The sequence below is a fragment of the Drosophila willistoni genome (genome assembly GCF_018902025.1).
Source record: "Drosophila willistoni isolate 14030-0811.24 chromosome 2L unlocalized genomic scaffold, UCI_dwil_1.1 Seg168, whole genome shotgun sequence".
Lineage (NCBI taxonomy): Eukaryota > Metazoa > Arthropoda > Insecta > Diptera > Drosophilidae > Drosophila > Drosophila willistoni.
This window is the reverse complement of record NW_025814047.1, coordinates 10166634-10183337: the sequence shown is the minus strand read 5'-3', so window position 1 is coordinate 10183337 and position 16704 is coordinate 10166634. Positions and strand designations below refer to the sequence as shown.

The window sequence follows — 16704 nt, the reverse complement described above, 5'->3', positions numbered from 1 at the left end:
GAGCTGGTTCATACTTTTTAGACCATAATCTCTTACGCTTTACATTGTTGTAAACAACCGACTTTCGTCGCCAGTAACAATGCGCTTTAAAAATGGATCGTTTCTTTGACGTCGCATAAGCGTATCGCATTCGTTAATGCGACAAAGCAAATTTCGTTGTGTATGAACTTATGTTAAGCGTGGAAATTAATCCTAGACGTTTCATGTGCTTGTGAACGGTCGCGTTTGACAGTTTTAATTTTTCTGCAATCTCTCGTGTTGTTATTCGACGATTTGCATCGACTAACGACTTTTTTTTGTCAACATCGGCTTCAAGAGGCCTTCCAGGACATGGTGAATCCTCAAAATTGAAATTGCCGGAACGAAATTTTGCAAACCAATTTTGGCATTGGCGTTCTGTCAATACATCTTCTACGTACATTTTTGCTTGCTTTAAAGAAAACAGTAAAATATGCCGAAAATGTTGTTTTTGATCTTCCATCTTCAATAGGACACCACATAAAAACTATTTCACAAAATTCAACAAAACTTTTTGCAAATAAGCTTTACTATATCAGCTGATGAAATTTATTACGGTAATGCGGTTAAGCGCGAAGTTGGCTGCGAAAAAATTCAATAGGATCAGCTGATGTCATAAAACGAATTTACTTACAATTAGTGAACGACCCTATAATTCTATGTGCTCGTCCCTCCATGGAAAATACAACATAACTAATTCCCTAGATCAATTTCGACTATCTGTGTTAATATAATATTTTCTCTACCTTATGGCGCAATGCCATTAACGTGATAAAGCCAATATTATAACGTAAAGGAATACTACTCCTAAAACTTCATCTGCGGCGAGACCTAATGCTGAATTTAAAATTCGCTGCATTTGACTTGACAACGTTGAAAACAAAATGAATTGAATGACTTTGAAAATTGACTTCAAGTCAATGAGTGTGCTAAATTGTCTCTTATGTTGTAAGACAACAACTAGTATAATAGTATTGAAAGGTAGATCATCGGGTATATGATGCATTATCGAATAATATTTTTGATTGTGTATAAGATTCATTTGTTTCTGATATTTTTTTTTTGAGTTTATGGCAAATTTTCCTTAATTAGACTTTCCAAGATGGGTCCAAAAATGTCTGATACCAAGCATTAACATTTTGATAAAATTTTGTAACTGTTACTTTTAAACGTCCCAATCAAACTGAGACAATTCAAATAGTTCGAATTGTATCGATTGCCTTAGTTTCGATGCGGTGCAGAGTTACGTATATTAGTAATTTATTAGAAATACTTACATTCACACTCATTCATTTCATTGTGTAGTTGTCATTCATTTATTTGAAATCAATTCGAAAATATTCATTTGACTTTGATTTTTCTATCATTCATTCAAACGAATCTGTTTAAAAATGTCACATCCAAAGTGCGAGGTAAACAAAATCACAAAATTCCGTCTTCCTCATAAGTAAAATTACAACAATGTGACAGCATTTTTATACATGGAAGTTTTATCAAATTGTATAATTATTGTTATTAAAGTTTTTTTTATGCTTTTAATACAAAAAAAAATTATTGAAATCAATAACAATTTTTAAATACCAGCAAACGTGCGGTTAAATTGCTAGTGTTGGTAGGTTACTACATTATTTCTACATGTAAAATATAAAACAAAGTATGTATATATCTACGTTTTGGTATTTTTATTCGTATTGTGTGTCTTTCTGGTATTTCTGGACGTTTAGTGTGACTGTTTCACAAAATCCGAACGTTGAAGCAACAGCAAAAAGGCAGAAAAGTAATTGCAATGCATCGGTTTCCGAAAGAAAATTGTTAATAATAAGATAAATGTAAAGCTAAACGTAGCGAGAAAGTAAAAACGTGTCGTGTGTCCATGTTAGCAAACAATGCAAAATCAAATATGTTGTGAGTTACCCAAGAAAAACGTGTAGAACTTTTGCACTTGCAGCAAAGTGTACAAAGTTGAAAAAATCAGTTTTAATTTTCCAAAGCGGTGTTTAAAAAATTAGGGGTTGGAAAAGAAAAGGTTAATTGCAATCGCCAAGAATGTTTTAATGGTGTCCTGGCATTTGCACAAACATGCGTTTTTTTTTTTTTTTTTTTTTTTGCAATTTTCTTTTTAGGCCTCGCCCGTCGCTCTGTGTGTATTCGTTTTAGGGATGGAAACTAAGAGAAGTGGTGGTAGAGGGCGCCCACAGGGGGCTAGGTGGCGCTAAGATGGTCGAGTGTGACCGTAGCAATGTAAACGTAGCTGTATCGTAAGTCTTTGAGAAGGGCAAACCTTTTCTAATTTAGGTGAATGCAATCATAGAATTTCCTACAGCTTGGTTTAAATGAATCTAATGTTGGCTAAGTCCGACAAATATTTACAAATTACTCGATTCCTAATGACATTTTATCGAGTTACTTATTGCAATGTTATTAATATTAATCTTTTTCTATATTTTTCTTATCTCTTGCAGTTCCATTGCATACAGAAATATAAACAAATACAAGAAGTATAAAGTATGCAGAAATTTAAATACCATAAGTGTTGCGTATAAAAACTAAAACAAAAGAAGGGGAATACACACCCAAACCGGGAATTGAAATTTATTTAGTGTGGCCTAGTCTGTTCTTGTCTTAGGAAAAGTTTTCATTATTTTTGTTTTGTTTAAGTAAATGTTGTAGCATTCATAACACACAATACAAAAACGGACCAACAGCCAAATATAGCAAATCCCCAGAAATCAAAAACCCACAACACCAACATCTCGTTTTGTATAGTTAAATGTATCTTAACTAATACACACTCGGATTAAAACTAAGTTTCTGAAAAACTAGAAATTCCTGATGGTCATAAACCAACTTCTAGCAAGAAAAATACCTGCATAAACTAAGGCAGAAGAGCGAGGCATCCATGGAAAAACAATAGCATCATATTTGATCGATTATTTCGGCTTAATCCCATCTATGGGTTACTCTAAATGCGTAAGTATAATTTAATTTACGATGCGGTCTTACTAACGAAAGAGTATGCCTTTTAATTGAATATGACTAAAATTGTCTGACTAAATTCCTCAAAGTCGGATATTATTTCCGCTTAGACTTGGCTTGTAGTGAGTATATCACCTGGGGAATATTAAAATTCTAAATTCCAAAAAGTCCCGGTAACGTTAATGATGTTGATTGTAATCCATTAAGCTTCTATAGCAAAAGGATGGCATCGAACTCGAATGAAATCATTTACGCATGTATGTATGTATATAAATGTGACTTAACGGACAAATTTCTTGGTAAACATGAACGTTTATTGACTGTCTCAAAGCACTGAAAACACCGTTGTTTTATTATTATAGTAAATATTTTAATTTATGTCTTAAAAACAATATTTTTAAATTCTTTATATGTATATATGTATACTACATGCATTATTCAAATTTATATGTTTTTTGTATGTATATATATATATATATAGACAAAAAACGAATTTGAGTCTTGCATTTAGTGAATGATAAAACTAGTAATACTTCCTCCTATCTTTTTTGTAGAGCGATTTATCAACTTTTAAACAGACGCATCAGATTTTTTTATCTTTCTATTTGTTTATCGTCAACATTATCAGCTTAGATTTTTTAGACAAGGGCATTATATACATACGTATATATATACAAAAAAGGAAAATTAAAAATATTCACAAACTATTGTTAAAATTTGACAAGCATGCATCATACATGTGCACCCAAGCTAAGTTTCCATATTACCTATCAGACATAGCTGGCTTCTGCTAATTAGATTTTCTAGCCTAGTATGAATAAAATGTTTTCTGTAATCTCTATCTCCTTGCTAGTTTTAGAGTTAGGAACATACATTTTTTTAAATTGGGACTCTCTGAAAATCTGCACTGGCTAACCAAAATTATGTTGTGTTCATACTTGAACGTCCTCCAATAAATCAGAAAATGAATATCTAAATTTTTCCGGTTGCTATTGGCGTAGGCGTTAACCTTGCCTTGTCTATCTATGTATTCGTTTACAATTGGATTAGGCAAGCAAAGACTACACCCAATATTCATCAACGGCAGGGCTTAGAACAACAACAGTTAACAAAACTATTTAGAAACCGACAATTTAAAGAACAATTCTTTGTCTTTTTCTTTATCTTTTTGTGTGTGAATATACAATATTATCTTTAATAATATTTCCATTAAATCAATAGTCAGTAATTTTTTTTTTTTTTTTTCATAATTTTTGAGTTGATTTTGGTTTACCCTAATAACAGATTTGGAAACTTACCATTGTGCCTACTGGTCGACGCTGAAACCATACAAACGACCAAAATCGGCTTTTATTTGCAATAAACTTGAATTCTATTTGAGAAAACTGTTAGAATGTGGCTATTTGGGAAGGTTTCACGGATGCAATAGATCATCGTACATGCGCATTGGAATATAGAAACACCTTATGACCATAGACAAGCTAAGTACGAGCCAAAGTCATGGGTACAAAACAAATTAAGCACTACTTAAGTTAGGCAGTCAAATATGAGATGTTTATTGCTACAACTAAACACAACGTGCTGAGCGTTCGTTAAGCAAACATCTTTTGGTCTGGTCACTAAGTTAAGATGATTAAATCGGAATTGAAATATTATCTATGTACTTTCAGGTGCCCAAGTGGTCACGTTTCTCCAAGTCAGCGTCTTGCATGTCTAGCCGAAAAGCAATTTAAAAATTGAGCCTGTGAAGAAAGTAAAGTTAGAACGAAAAGCCCAACAAAAAAATTTAATCGGAGGGGATTGTGTGTGTGTCTCCAAGGAACACATGCAAACTCCAACTTGGGCACACCTTTAAAGAATCAAACACAAAAAAAGAAGCAAATTATACTATTCAACGTCAACGTCCTAAACTGCAGCCTTAAAAAACAATTAAGAAAAAAAGAGGCTAGACCCCAATCGCAAAAACTCAAGACAGAGCGCGTAAGCGTTTATAAATTTAGTTAGCATGGAGTGCTGTTTATCAGAAGAGGCCAAGGAACAAAAGCGCATTAACCAGGAAATTGAAAAGCAACTACGACGGGACAAACGGGATGCGCGCCGGGAACTTAAACTGCTGTTGCTGGGTAAGCATGCCAAAATAGAAAAAGATTATCTGATTGTTTTCACTTTACTGCATTCCTACCTGCAGGCACTGGCGAGTCTGGAAAATCAACATTCATTAAACAGATGCGCATTATCCACGGCAGTGGCTATTCCGATGATGATAAACGGGGATACATAAAATTGGTCTTTCAAAATATTTTTATGGCTATGCAGTCTATGATAAAGGCCATGGACATGCTTAAAATATCCTATGGAGTAGGCGAACACAGCGTAAGTTCTACACAAAAGTATACTAAAGTATTACGAGCACAAAATATTAACAAATCCATTTTTTGTTTTAGGAACTAGCCGATTTGGTAATGAGCATTGACTATGAAACAGTTACCACATTTGAAGATCCATACTTAAACGCTATTAAAACGCTTTGGGCCGATGCTGGTATCCAGGAGTGCTATGACCGTCGTAGAGAATATCAATTGACAGACTCGGCGAAATAGTGAGTTATCTGCTTTCTGGGTTTGTGTAAAACAGCTAATCGACCGACATAACACTGAATAGACTTTCATGACCATGTGCAACTTGCTTCATAAGAACGACAACTAAATCATTTCTCAATTTGTTTATTATCAGTTATCTTATGGATCTCGATCGTGTGGCTCAGCCTGCTTATTTACCCACTGAGCAAGATATCTTAAGAGTTCGTGTGCCGACTACGGGGATCATTGAGTATCCCTTTGACTTAGAAGAAATTCGATTTAGGTGCGATTAGTGAAAATGTTTTAATATCATCCAAATTATGTTAAAATATATTAAGCGTTTAATATCGTACTTTAGGATGAACTAGTTTTTAAAGGATCAAAGAATATATAGCTTTTAGACTAAAAGATGTAAAAGGTTCAACACAATCTCATTATCTACTGGACACTAGGACAGTTTGTAATGACCAATATGGACAATATTATGAAGATTCTTTAGGTCTTGTTAATTAATTAATAGAAACTCTTTCCCATATTAGCTATCTAAGCGATCTAGAGCGTATAGAGCAAGCTGATTATTTGCCAACAGAGCAGGATATTTTGCGTGCCCGTGTGCCAACAACTGGCATTCTTGAGTACCCATTCGATTTGGATGGCATTGTGTTTAGGTATCTATATGGTATTTAATGAATACAAAAGTAGCGCATACTGGTTTGAGAATAATTAAGGCTAGTGCTAAGCTAATGTAATATGTAGTGCTAAGAATGCTAGTTTATCGTTTATTATTATTTTAATTTGTTTAGTTTTACTAATGAAATTTACTTTCAAAATAGGATGGTCGATGTCGGAGGACAGAGATCGGAGAGAAGGAAGTGGATTCACTGTTTTGAGAATGTGACCTCAATTATATTTTTGGTAGCGCTATCTGAATATGATCAAATCCTATTTGAATCTGATAATGAGGTTAGTAGAAAAAAAACTACACAACGCTTATTTTAAAGATCACTTTATGTATTTTATTCTCCTATTTCAGAACCGAATGGAAGAGTCAAAAGCTTTATTTAGAACTATTATTACTTATCCTTGGTTCCAAAACTCATCGGTTATTCTTTTCCTAAACAAGAAGGATTTGCTGGAGGAGAAGATTATGTATTCGCATTTGGTTGACTATTTTCCTGAATATGATGGTAAGTGGCCATTCCTAAGCTTATGAAAGTTAAATGGCAGTGATTCTAGTATTATTAATACTGATTCTTTTTGGTGATCCTTGCTTAGGACCCAAGCAAGATCATGCAGCTGCCAAGCAATTTGTTTTAAAAAAATATTTGGCCTGCAATCCTGATCCTGAGAGGCAATGTTACTCACATTTTACCACGGCCACAGGTTGATTTTATTTTTTTGATGTAATTTTTATTCATTTTCATATTCATTGGCCAAATGCAACATCAAATGCTATATTATATACTATTTTATTTTATAGAGTATATTTGCTAAATTGCTAACAAAACGAACACAAAACACATATTCTCCCCTCAATAACAGGTCCTCAGCGAGATGCAATAGCAGCCCGTGAATTCATATTGCGAATGTTTGTAGACTTAAATCCTGATTCCGAAAAAATTATCTATTCTCATTTCACCTGTGCTACAGGTAAGTAATTTGTTTGTTGGTGTGTAAGGGAAGTCCTTTCAAATTTTACAGCCCAAATTCTTAAAACATTTGTTTCGCAACCCTGTTATTTACGATGAAGGTACAGTCACTCTGATTACAGTCTTTGCTTCTATCATTCAAATGCTTTCCATGTGTTGCTAGTCAATTCAAGATATTTAAGTTTACAAATTTTAATAATCGATGCATTGTTCAATTATGCTGCCAATCTTATGGAAAACTAGATACCGAAAATATTAAACTTGTGTTCTGCGCAGTCAAAGACACAATTATGCAAAATGCACTTAAAGAATTTAATTTGGGTTAAGAATGTGTCCACGATGGAATGTGTCAACATTATGAAGTATATTGCAGAACTAACATAAAATGAATTTTATCCGATTAGTTTTGTTTTGGCATACGTAATACATATATTGAATTGACCAATCGGAAATAAAATAAAAATGTAACGAGATTCTAAAAAATAAAATGAAGCCCGTTTTAATACTTTTCATAGATAAAATGTTAATTTATTTTTATTATAATTCGAATATAATGAAAGTGTACTAATAGGGCAAACATATCTCTTAATTTCTCCCTATTCTAGATACTGAAAACATAAGGTTTGTGTTTGCTGCTGTAAAGGACACAATTCTGCAATCAAACCTTAAGGAATACAATTTGGTCTAAACTGGATTTAGATCGGATAACTATTTTTGTGATTTTTACTATATATATATATTTAACTACGTATATATATATATTATATAATATATATATATATATATATATATATATATTATATTTATATATGTATATATACATGTACATATATATATATATGTGTGTGTATATGTGCACACAAAATGTATATGTATACATTCGTAATTCCTTTTTTGCATTATAATGAAAACAACAACTATGTGGCATAAATATTGACTCACAAAAGATTCTTAACCAAAAAAAAAAAAAAAATGATCAGGAATCAGAAATTGTAGATTATATAACAACTAAAACTGAACAACTTAAAAAACAATGACATTTTCAAATGAGTCACGAAAAAAATGGGTAATTACATATTAAAAAAAATTCAATCCAACAAATAACAAAACGCAACATAAAGGAAAATGAGAAAGTACTAATTATACATATATATACGTATATAATTAAATTTCATTACCATAGAAATTTTGTAATAAAAACGAAAGAAATTAAAAAAAAAAATTAATTGTAATCAAAAAAAACATATATATATATATATATATACATATATATATAAATAAATAAAAGAAACTGTTAAGAGACGAAGAGATAAAGCTTAAAACGGAAATGGAAATAATTTTGCCGTACTGAAGTCGTAGAAAATAATTTGATCGATATGACTACAACAAACACATTACAAGCTTTTTATGACAACAACATCAGCAACAACAAATTAAATCTACTGTTAAGGAAAACTGTAAAACTGTCGACAAAAAGTCGAGAAAAAGAACCAGAAAGAAGCGGATTATTGTATTTTTTTAAGTTAAAAGTAACCACAAATAAATATTGGAATCCCAAACTATTGTTTACACAAATTGTTTATAAACAGCAGCGCAGAACAACAAAATGGACGATCTTTATACGCCCGCACCCGTAAAAAATTTACATAAATTCCAACAACAAAGTACTCACTGTAAATTAGAATACCACATTAGGGCAGAAAATATTACTAAAAGAATAGGAACGTTAAATTGTAATAAATAAAAAAATTAGAAAAAGGATCAGAACCGCACCTTATCTGAATTCTGTTAGCTCCCTTTAATGTATTTGGCCAATCAAATATAATTTATCAATACACCACCAAGAAGTCAAAGTATTTACATTCTAACCCATCAAACAAATCATTAAGTTATCCAGGTTATCCAGCCTGGACTATCCCGTTCAGACTTTTTGTGAATTAGGTCGGTACGCATTTTGATTATTAAAACTCAACTGATATTAGGACAAAGAAGAAGAAACTTGTGTGAAAATGACGTTGAGCCAGGTAGGTAAAAAGGGCTCTGGTCGGTATAACGAATTAATAAATTAATACATTTTAAAGAGTATTAGAACACCAAATTAGGAATGGAATTTGAAAAAAAAGTTATTAAAATTGTTCTATTCTATTAAATTAAAGGATAAATTGTCTTTTCCTACGTGGTATAATGATTTTTTATTAATAAATGGCTTTCGGAATATACAATTTTTGTTTTAAGTTAAGACGAATCAAAAAATGTTCAATGCGTAAACTTATTGAATGATTTATTTTTTGTTCTTATTATCCAAATCCGGCTCGATTTCAATAATAAAAGACCATTGTTTTGGCCATCTCTTCGTTTTATGTAAATTTACATCAACTAAAACGTACTATTGATTGGAGTTTTTCTAATAAAAATACAAAGTTTTACTCCTTTATACATATGAACGCAGGGTGTACAGTGTACATACAGTGTGTCCAACAATTCTATGTGAAAATTAAAAAGTTTTCATTTGTTTTTTACATAATAATATTAATTTTAATAATACACCAAAAAATTATCGAAAAAATCAAAATTTAGTCCGAAAAAAAAATGCTGTCTTGGATTTTGCAACCAAGTCTTTGAAACTACGACTAATTAAAAAACGTCGTTATATTTAATCAAAAATATTTGGCATTGCTCTTTTAATTTCTCCTTTACTCCGGATAGCCTAAAGCGATTTTTTTTTTAATTGTGTTTAACTTGTTTATTGGTTACACATGTGCAAAAATTTCTACTACTCAAGGCAAATAATAAAACCCAACTATGTGGTTCGATTATGTGTAGTAATAAGAATTGTTTGCATTTTTAAAAGGATTTTCTGTTTGGCACAGGATTGATAAACATATTGTATGTATGCATGTGTATGTAAAAGAAATAAAAAAGAATATTTTCACTTTATGTCGTTTGAGCAAAAAAAATTGACTTCGAGCCGGATAAATATCAGCGCATGTTGAAACTGCAAAAAATGGTTCAAAACTTTTCACTTAAATTTTAAAACGTCTACCTTCAACGTTCATTCATTCTATAATCCAGCCCTTCCTCCCCATTTTATTTTTAGCGTAAGGACGGAAGAATCAACAGTGTGTTGTATAAAGCTTTAATTCACGGAATAAAAGGAAACAACAAAAGAATAAAACCCTAATGAGAAAATAAGAAATATTTTGTATTATTAAGACTAACTTATTGATTAGCATTAGCTTTTAAAGCTTTATCAAGTCAATGTATGAGTTGGCGTATTTTAATTATAATGATGATAAAACCATAAAATCAACAAATAAATACATACATACATATGCATACATATATGAACCGACAGGAGGTAAAATATAGGGCGATAAATAATTTGGTTGCGGTTTTAATTTTTCATTTTTGTTCCTTTTTAATAGCGCCATTTCGGGATACATGCATAAACAAATTATATATTTTCCGTCCAGTGTAGGCAGAGAAGAACAACATGGACAAATGGAATGGGTTGTCCAACTTTTGCTTTTGGTTCTGTTAAAATTGCAATAATTATGGCCAAAGATCAAATAAACAGTTTTTCTTATTTTATACAGTCTACTTTAAAAAATTTAACATCGTAAAAAAAACACTTGCATTCCAAGTATACATTTTTGGATTATATTTGTTGCGAACCTGTTGAAGAATCAAGTTGTAGGATGATTCATGTGACTTGCTTGTTTGTTTTCAATTCCTTTTTATATACTATGTAAATATTCAATACTCAATAAACAGTACTCTAATGGGTAAAATTACATAATTAATCTATGTATTTTGTATTTTTATATACAAATTTTGGTTAAATGTAAAATTTTTACCAAAATCAAAAAGCGACTAGTTATGTATTTCCAAATAAAAAATAACATCAAATAATGTAGCATAACATTTACAAACCTAAAAATCGAATGCTATAGGAATTTCAAAATACTAGGAGATAATTTTACAAATCTGAAACGAACACTGCAGAACTGCAAGCAAAAAGAAGTTATTTATGTTCTTGTCTAACCAGAAGAAAAAAATATGAAAACAAACGCAAGCAAGAACAAGAATATTAATTTGTACACCTTTTTCTTAACTCTGAAAGTAGTAATTGACGAAATTCTGCTTGACAGCACAAATGCTTAAAAAGGAAAGAACTTAATGTAAAACTTTTCCATTACTTTAAACAATTGAAATAATACTTCAAACAAGGATACAAATAATGAATATGATGATACTAATAAACCCTTAAATATAATTAAATAAGTTAAGGTTATATTCGACATAAACTACAACATCATCAAAGCAAACCACAAACGAAAAAAATTTCCTCATATATAATCATGAATACATATATACTTAGGCAGTTCATAATCGGTCCTTGAGTCTAACCAGATTGCAACTTATTGCATTTGAATTGAATGATTGACTAAAAATAACGATTTTTGTGAAAATTTACACAACTCATGACAAACAATTTATGGGTTAAACTCCTGGATACTTGTGTGAGCTTAAGCTTGTGGGATGTCAGTGTGACTATACATAAATATCTATGTATATACATTTGTCATATAATTTGTAAGAAAGGTGACAATTGTAACTAAATAAAATTTTTTAGATAATTAAAAAAAAGTATCTATGTACACATACACACTCTAATAAAAATGAAAAGAAAACAATATGATACGAATAAAATATATTAAAATAAATAGTTAGTATATCGACTTTTCTTGCATACAAACATTTTTATTCTTATAAATTTTAATTTGAGACACATTTACAATGCTTATTTTGCTTACCATTAGTTTTACACAAATTTTTTATTTTAATAATTATTTGCAGTTTAGACACATATTATTCGGTTTTAAATTATTCTCTTAACTACAGCTTGTCCCAGAAGAATCAAATATTGCAAAAATTAACCAAATCACTGTAAAAACAGACCAAATATTTTTCAATTAAAATTACAAAAACCAACCCATGACACCTTATATTTAAATAACTATAAAATCACTTAAATTGCCTTCAGGTTGAACCATACTAGAAGGCATAAATCGAACTAACTTATTAAAAAGGCAAGCTCGTTTCGATTTTGAATCAGAGTGCGAATGGCATTCAGTGTGTAGCTGTTTCACTGACGATGTGGTCTCAGACCTAAAAAGTTTGTCCGATATACCCATTGTGCTAATACTTTCATTAGATTCCAGAGAAACGTTTTCAATTGGGGTAATATTGCTTGATTCACCAACTAGAAAGAAAAATTAATAAAAACATAACAGAGCGACAAAATCTTAAATCGTACTTTTTTTCTGTTGAAAAACTAATATATACATAATATAAAATGATTTTGGAAATTTCGCAAGCTAACAGGCCAGTCCGATATATAACAAAATTATGAAATGAGTTCCATTTTTTGACTTGATCTAAGCATGATAAAACTAAAAGTGTATCTAATAAATTTATTCATCGAGTTTCATTTACCACCTCAGGCAGAGGTGGCCTGATCGACTCGACTATTGATTTCGAACATTAGTTTATTATGGCCGTTGCCAACATTTAAAATGCGGTTATAATAAAGCGACCCGGGTATAAAGCAACAAAAAAAAAAATATTTTTAAACCTTGAACTTCTTGGGTCGAATTAGCACCATCCATGATTAAATGAAGGTCACTATCTTGACTTTCACCACCAGAATCAATATCACGACTAGTTTGGAAGAGTAACGATGCCAGTTTGTGAAACTAAAAGCAAATAAAAGAACGAAAATAAAAGTGACAAATTTTAATGATTTACTTACTTTTTTTAGTTGCTCAGGATCACTATGATCAACAACGGCTGCTATATTCTGCCTTAAATACAGCATGGCTTTCAGAGGGTACTGCCGGGCCATTTCTTCGTATTTTAATTTGCGTAGCATATAGCGACAATGTGTTAGGATCGCTTCGCGTTTAGGCCTAGATAGATAAATAAATGGATATAGGGAAAATAAATCCCAGCACTGAGTTACATATATTTGCTATGGGCATTTACTTTTCCAAAAAAAGCAGCCACAGGTCATCCAACCGAAGCTGTTGATGCTGATTAATGCCTGGATTACCACCGAACAGATAATGCATCTTTTCGACATCATCGTAGACCAGCTGATGAGCGTATCGTGGGCATGGCTCGTGTTCTGCTAGTTCACCACAAACGCCAGGGCCCTTGTAGTTACCGCCTAAAATATTTGGTCCGTAGTAGCGACAATAATAAATTCTTGACCATTTGTGAGAGACTAGAGAATAGACCCAAAATGAATTAGAGGCATCTACGTGTAGAAAGTCTCGACGATCTTTCACTTTGCTAAGACTCTGTTAGTAATTTGATTAATTAAGATGGCAGTCTTGATTTCAACAATTCTATTAACTTGCCGAAAATACATATATTTCATCCCGATCGCAGTCAATGGTAGCGCGTAAGGTGTATCCCGATGAGGGCTCCATTTTAGCATCATTAGAATTTGCTGACATGCCCTGATGTGTGTGTTCTTTGCCCAGCACTGATATAGCCTGCGTATCAACATCGTAGCAAAGAAACTCATCCAGATCCTCTTTGCCTCGTTGTCCTCCATAAATGTAGAGTTTTCTGTGTTTCTACAATTTAAATATATTTATTTGGTGATGATTAAATATTTTAACGGAACTTACATTATGAAACACCATACAATGAGTTATTCTTGATTTGATGGACATAACATCTGCTTGCGACGCGCTGTGATGATGACAATCAACCAGAATTTGTGTCCATGTATTTGTGGCTATATGATAAGAATATAGACCAGAATATTCTGGTTCTATAGAGGCTGTAGCATTAACATTACGAGAAGTTAAAATTTTGCCACCAAAAACGTAAATAAAGCGCTTGTCGGCATCAATGCACATTTGATGGTCATATACTAGCTGTGGTCCACCGACTTGACTGGTGTCATCGCAGATTTGCATCCAGGTACGTGCTCTTGTGTCGTATAAATAGAAATCGCTCTTGATGTACTCTGAAGTCCGGATGGAGTTATCGAGATAACGACCTAACATGAATATATTTTCACTGATAGGATCAAAGATCATTTTATGGCACGATCGCGGTGTGGGTCCATTTAACAATTCGGATCTCTCACATAGTAGAGTCCATTCATCTAAATCATATAACCACAAGTCGCTAAGATCTTGATAGCCATCCCAGCCACCGTACAGGTATATGAATCGATTTTTTGAGTCCACCAGCAATTGATGGCCACCACGATTGCCTAAAATATGTATTGTATATCATGAAATATTCTCCTCCATTTATTAAGGCTAACCTGGTTTAGTTGCACTATCGTTTCGGTTTAGGTGCCAAGTGTGTTTGTAGTCCTGTTTAGTCAAATATTCATCCATGAGGCCTCCTTCAATACAATCTTCAATAAAGCATTCAGCCTTTTCGAAATCACCCCCAACAACCTAAAACAAGAAAATAGCACATACATAAGTTATAGCTCAGTTAAAAAATAAAAAAGAACTTGTGTAAAAAAAGGTTCTGATGAACTACCAGATGTTTGTGCAATTGACTGATCAGCGGATGCTCAAGTCGCACGTTTGTCTGATTTTGCAAGGCTCCGAAAGCACTCATATAGCCTTCTTGACGAAAATGCTTTAGACACAATTTTATTATCTCAATCTCTCGCAGCGTATTGTAATTCTTCATACGAGCGCATGTGTAAATAGGATCATCTTGACCATGAAGTTCGATGTACCAGATGCTGAAATTAAACGAAGGCCCCCATGACAATATGGGCACGATTTTGATATAAAGTATGGGAAAATGTTCTGCCCGGTCTTCGTTCAAGCAACGTATACTGAATGTTTCAGCTATGTTATCGTTCTTTAGACCGCTGAAAATAGATACACGAAATTAACAATAAGCTTATAAACGCAATAAATTAACACACACTTACCCTTCTAACAACAAGACCATGTGCTCTTCATCTAAGCCACCAAATACTTTAAATTTTTTTATGTTGCATACATGCGATTTTTCAAACTTGCCAAATTTTATATTTTTCACAATGGCGGGACGTCTTAGCTTTAGGGTTAGAAATTGTGGAGGAGTATTTGTGTAAGCCGACCAACGAGATGTTTGATCATTTGGGCAGTCTACTAAAACATTTCTATAGAGAAATCGATGGAATAAAAAATATAACGGTAAATCGACCAATTTTGATAATTTTAAAAAAGGCATATGTACATATGTATGTACATATGTGTGTATGCAATATTTTCTGTAGCTACATATAGAAAAAAAAATTAAGATAAAATTTTGAATTTTGGATCATTTTATCATTTTAGTTACTATATTATTTTCGATATTGAGTACGATATTTTATACCTCCGAAATATAATCATTAAAATTATAATACAATTAAGGCACAGACAGTTTATCAATCATTCGCGAACCTCTCCGTTTTCAATATGAGCATATGTAATTACATATTAAAACTATGTCGGGGGCCTTGCAAACAAATATGTAAACATATAAGGAGACAAGGCACTTCGTCATTGTCCAACTTTGTCAACCTTCTTGACTTTATCACTTTACTGTACTCAGGCGTAAGTCTTTCTAACATTACTGTACTTACTCAGGCGTGTAGTTTTGTGCATAACTGGAGTAACGGTAAATCTCAAAGTTAAGTCGCTCCGAAACTATAATATTTTGTTGGCTTCTTTTATTTTGATTTATGGGCACGAGTGAAATCGAGACATTCGCATTATTGTCCGTTATGGTTGGGCTTGAAGACATGGAGAAAGACATCTTTTTTAAAACTGTGCCAGTCGTTTTAAACGAGTACAAAGTGTTAATGGGCATCAACAAACCGACACTCCCATGCACACCCTACTTACAGCAATAACTGTGTAATAACAGCTGTTGATATAGTACATATATCGATTAAATCGATAGTTCCTAATTTGAGTGTATAGCGGCAATAAAAAAAGTGTTTTCCATCACTATTTAAGTGTGAAATAACCAAGTTAATTTAAATATCGTGTTCAATAAACAATTAATGGTAATTATTTATGTACAGTAAAACTTCAATATAATAACCTTCGTTTTAGTGAAAAACTCAACCTAACGAATTAGTAACGAACGAATTATAACGCTAAGTCCCAGAAAAAACCTCGCTTTTATGAAGTTTTTAATACAAAAATGATTTTTAGCTATAACGAAGAATTTCTAAGTCTGAAAGCCTCAATTTAGTAATATTTCGAACACCAATATACAATGAAATTAAAATAATAATTTAAAATCTCAATTGGCAAAATTTGAGAAAATGTTTGCGAAATAACAACGCTGCGAAAAATGACTAAAAGACCGGGAAGTTGTAGAAGAAACAGACGTTCTGATAGCTGGATTGATTGATTGGCAACCGAATAGGGAGTAATTATTCTCTATCGATA

The 16704-nt window shown here is 32.1% G+C and overlaps 2 protein-coding genes across 7 annotated transcripts; one reads left to right on the top strand and one right to left on the bottom strand.

Moving 5' to 3' along the window:
* Positions 1-1750: 1750 nt before the first annotated feature.
* LOC6652381 (G protein alpha q subunit) lies at positions 1751-7963 on the top strand. 5 transcript variants are annotated; one of them, XM_023181072.2, is made up of 10 exons: positions 1751-1923; positions 2481-2988; positions 4665-5117; positions 5183-5367; positions 5439-5593; positions 6113-6241; positions 6407-6536; positions 6607-6760; positions 6849-6956; positions 7466-7626. In XM_023181072.2, the coding sequence occupies exons 3-10, from the start codon at positions 5000-5002 to the stop codon at positions 7546-7548; spliced, it is 1062 nt and encodes a 353-aa protein (XP_023036840.1). In that variant the 5' UTR covers positions 1751-1923; positions 2481-2988; positions 4665-4999; the 3' UTR covers positions 7549-7626. The 5 variants fall into 5 exon arrangements, with proteins under 5 accessions (XP_023036840.1, XP_015031999.1, XP_046865847.1 ...); XM_015176513.3 differs by lacking the exons at positions 6849-6956; positions 7466-7626 and adding exons at positions 7116-7223; positions 7828-7963 and having other exon boundaries at positions 1752-1923; XM_047009891.1 differs by lacking the exons at positions 6113-6241; positions 6849-6956; positions 7466-7626 and adding exons at positions 5728-5856; positions 7116-7223; positions 7828-7962 and having other exon boundaries at positions 1752-1923.
* A 4241-nt stretch (positions 7964-12204) lies between these two features.
* Positions 12205-16155, bottom strand: LOC6652380 (muskelin). Of its 2 annotated transcripts, none has more exons than XM_002074552.4 (10): positions 15888-16155; positions 15207-15419; positions 14801-15143; positions 14574-14712; positions 13924-14519; positions 13648-13869; positions 13271-13587; positions 13038-13194; positions 12861-12981; positions 12205-12488 (listed from the first exon to the last, which is right to left on the bottom strand). In XM_002074552.4, the coding sequence occupies exons 1-10, from the start codon at positions 16112-16114 to the stop codon at positions 12235-12237; spliced, it is 2589 nt and encodes an 862-aa protein (XP_002074588.4). In that variant the 5' UTR covers positions 16115-16155; the 3' UTR covers positions 12205-12234. The 2 variants fall into 2 exon arrangements, with proteins under 2 accessions (XP_002074588.4, XP_046865846.1); XM_047009890.1 differs by lacking the exon at positions 15888-16155 and adding an exon at positions 15638-15833.
* Positions 16156-16704: the final 549 nt, after the last annotated feature.

Bases quoted from the DNA above. Each gene is read 5' to 3' on its own strand.
- LOC6652381 (XM_015176513.3), top strand. From the start codon at position 5,000: ATGGAGTGCTGTTTATCAGAAGAGGCCAAGGAACAAAAGCGCATTAAC. The intron at 5,118-5,182 runs GTAAGCATGCCA...TCCTACCTGCAG, and splicing joins ACTTAAACTGCTGTTGCTGG to GCACTGGCGAGTCTGGAAAA. The intron at 5,594-6,112 runs GTGAGTTATCTG...TTCCCATATTAG, and splicing joins TTGACAGACTCGGCGAAATA to CTATCTAAGCGATCTAGAGC.
- LOC6652380 (XM_002074552.4), bottom strand. From the start codon at position 16,114: ATGCCCATTAACACTTTGTACTCGTTTAAAACGACTGGCACAGTTTTA. The intron at 15,144-15,206 runs GTAAGTGTGTGT...ATCTATTTTCAG, and splicing joins ATGGTCTTGTTGTTAGAAGG to CGGTCTAAAGAACGATAACA. The intron at 12,982-13,037 runs GTAAGTAAATCA...ATTTGCTTTTAG, and splicing joins ATCCTGAGCAACTAAAAAAA to TTTCACAAACTGGCATCGTT.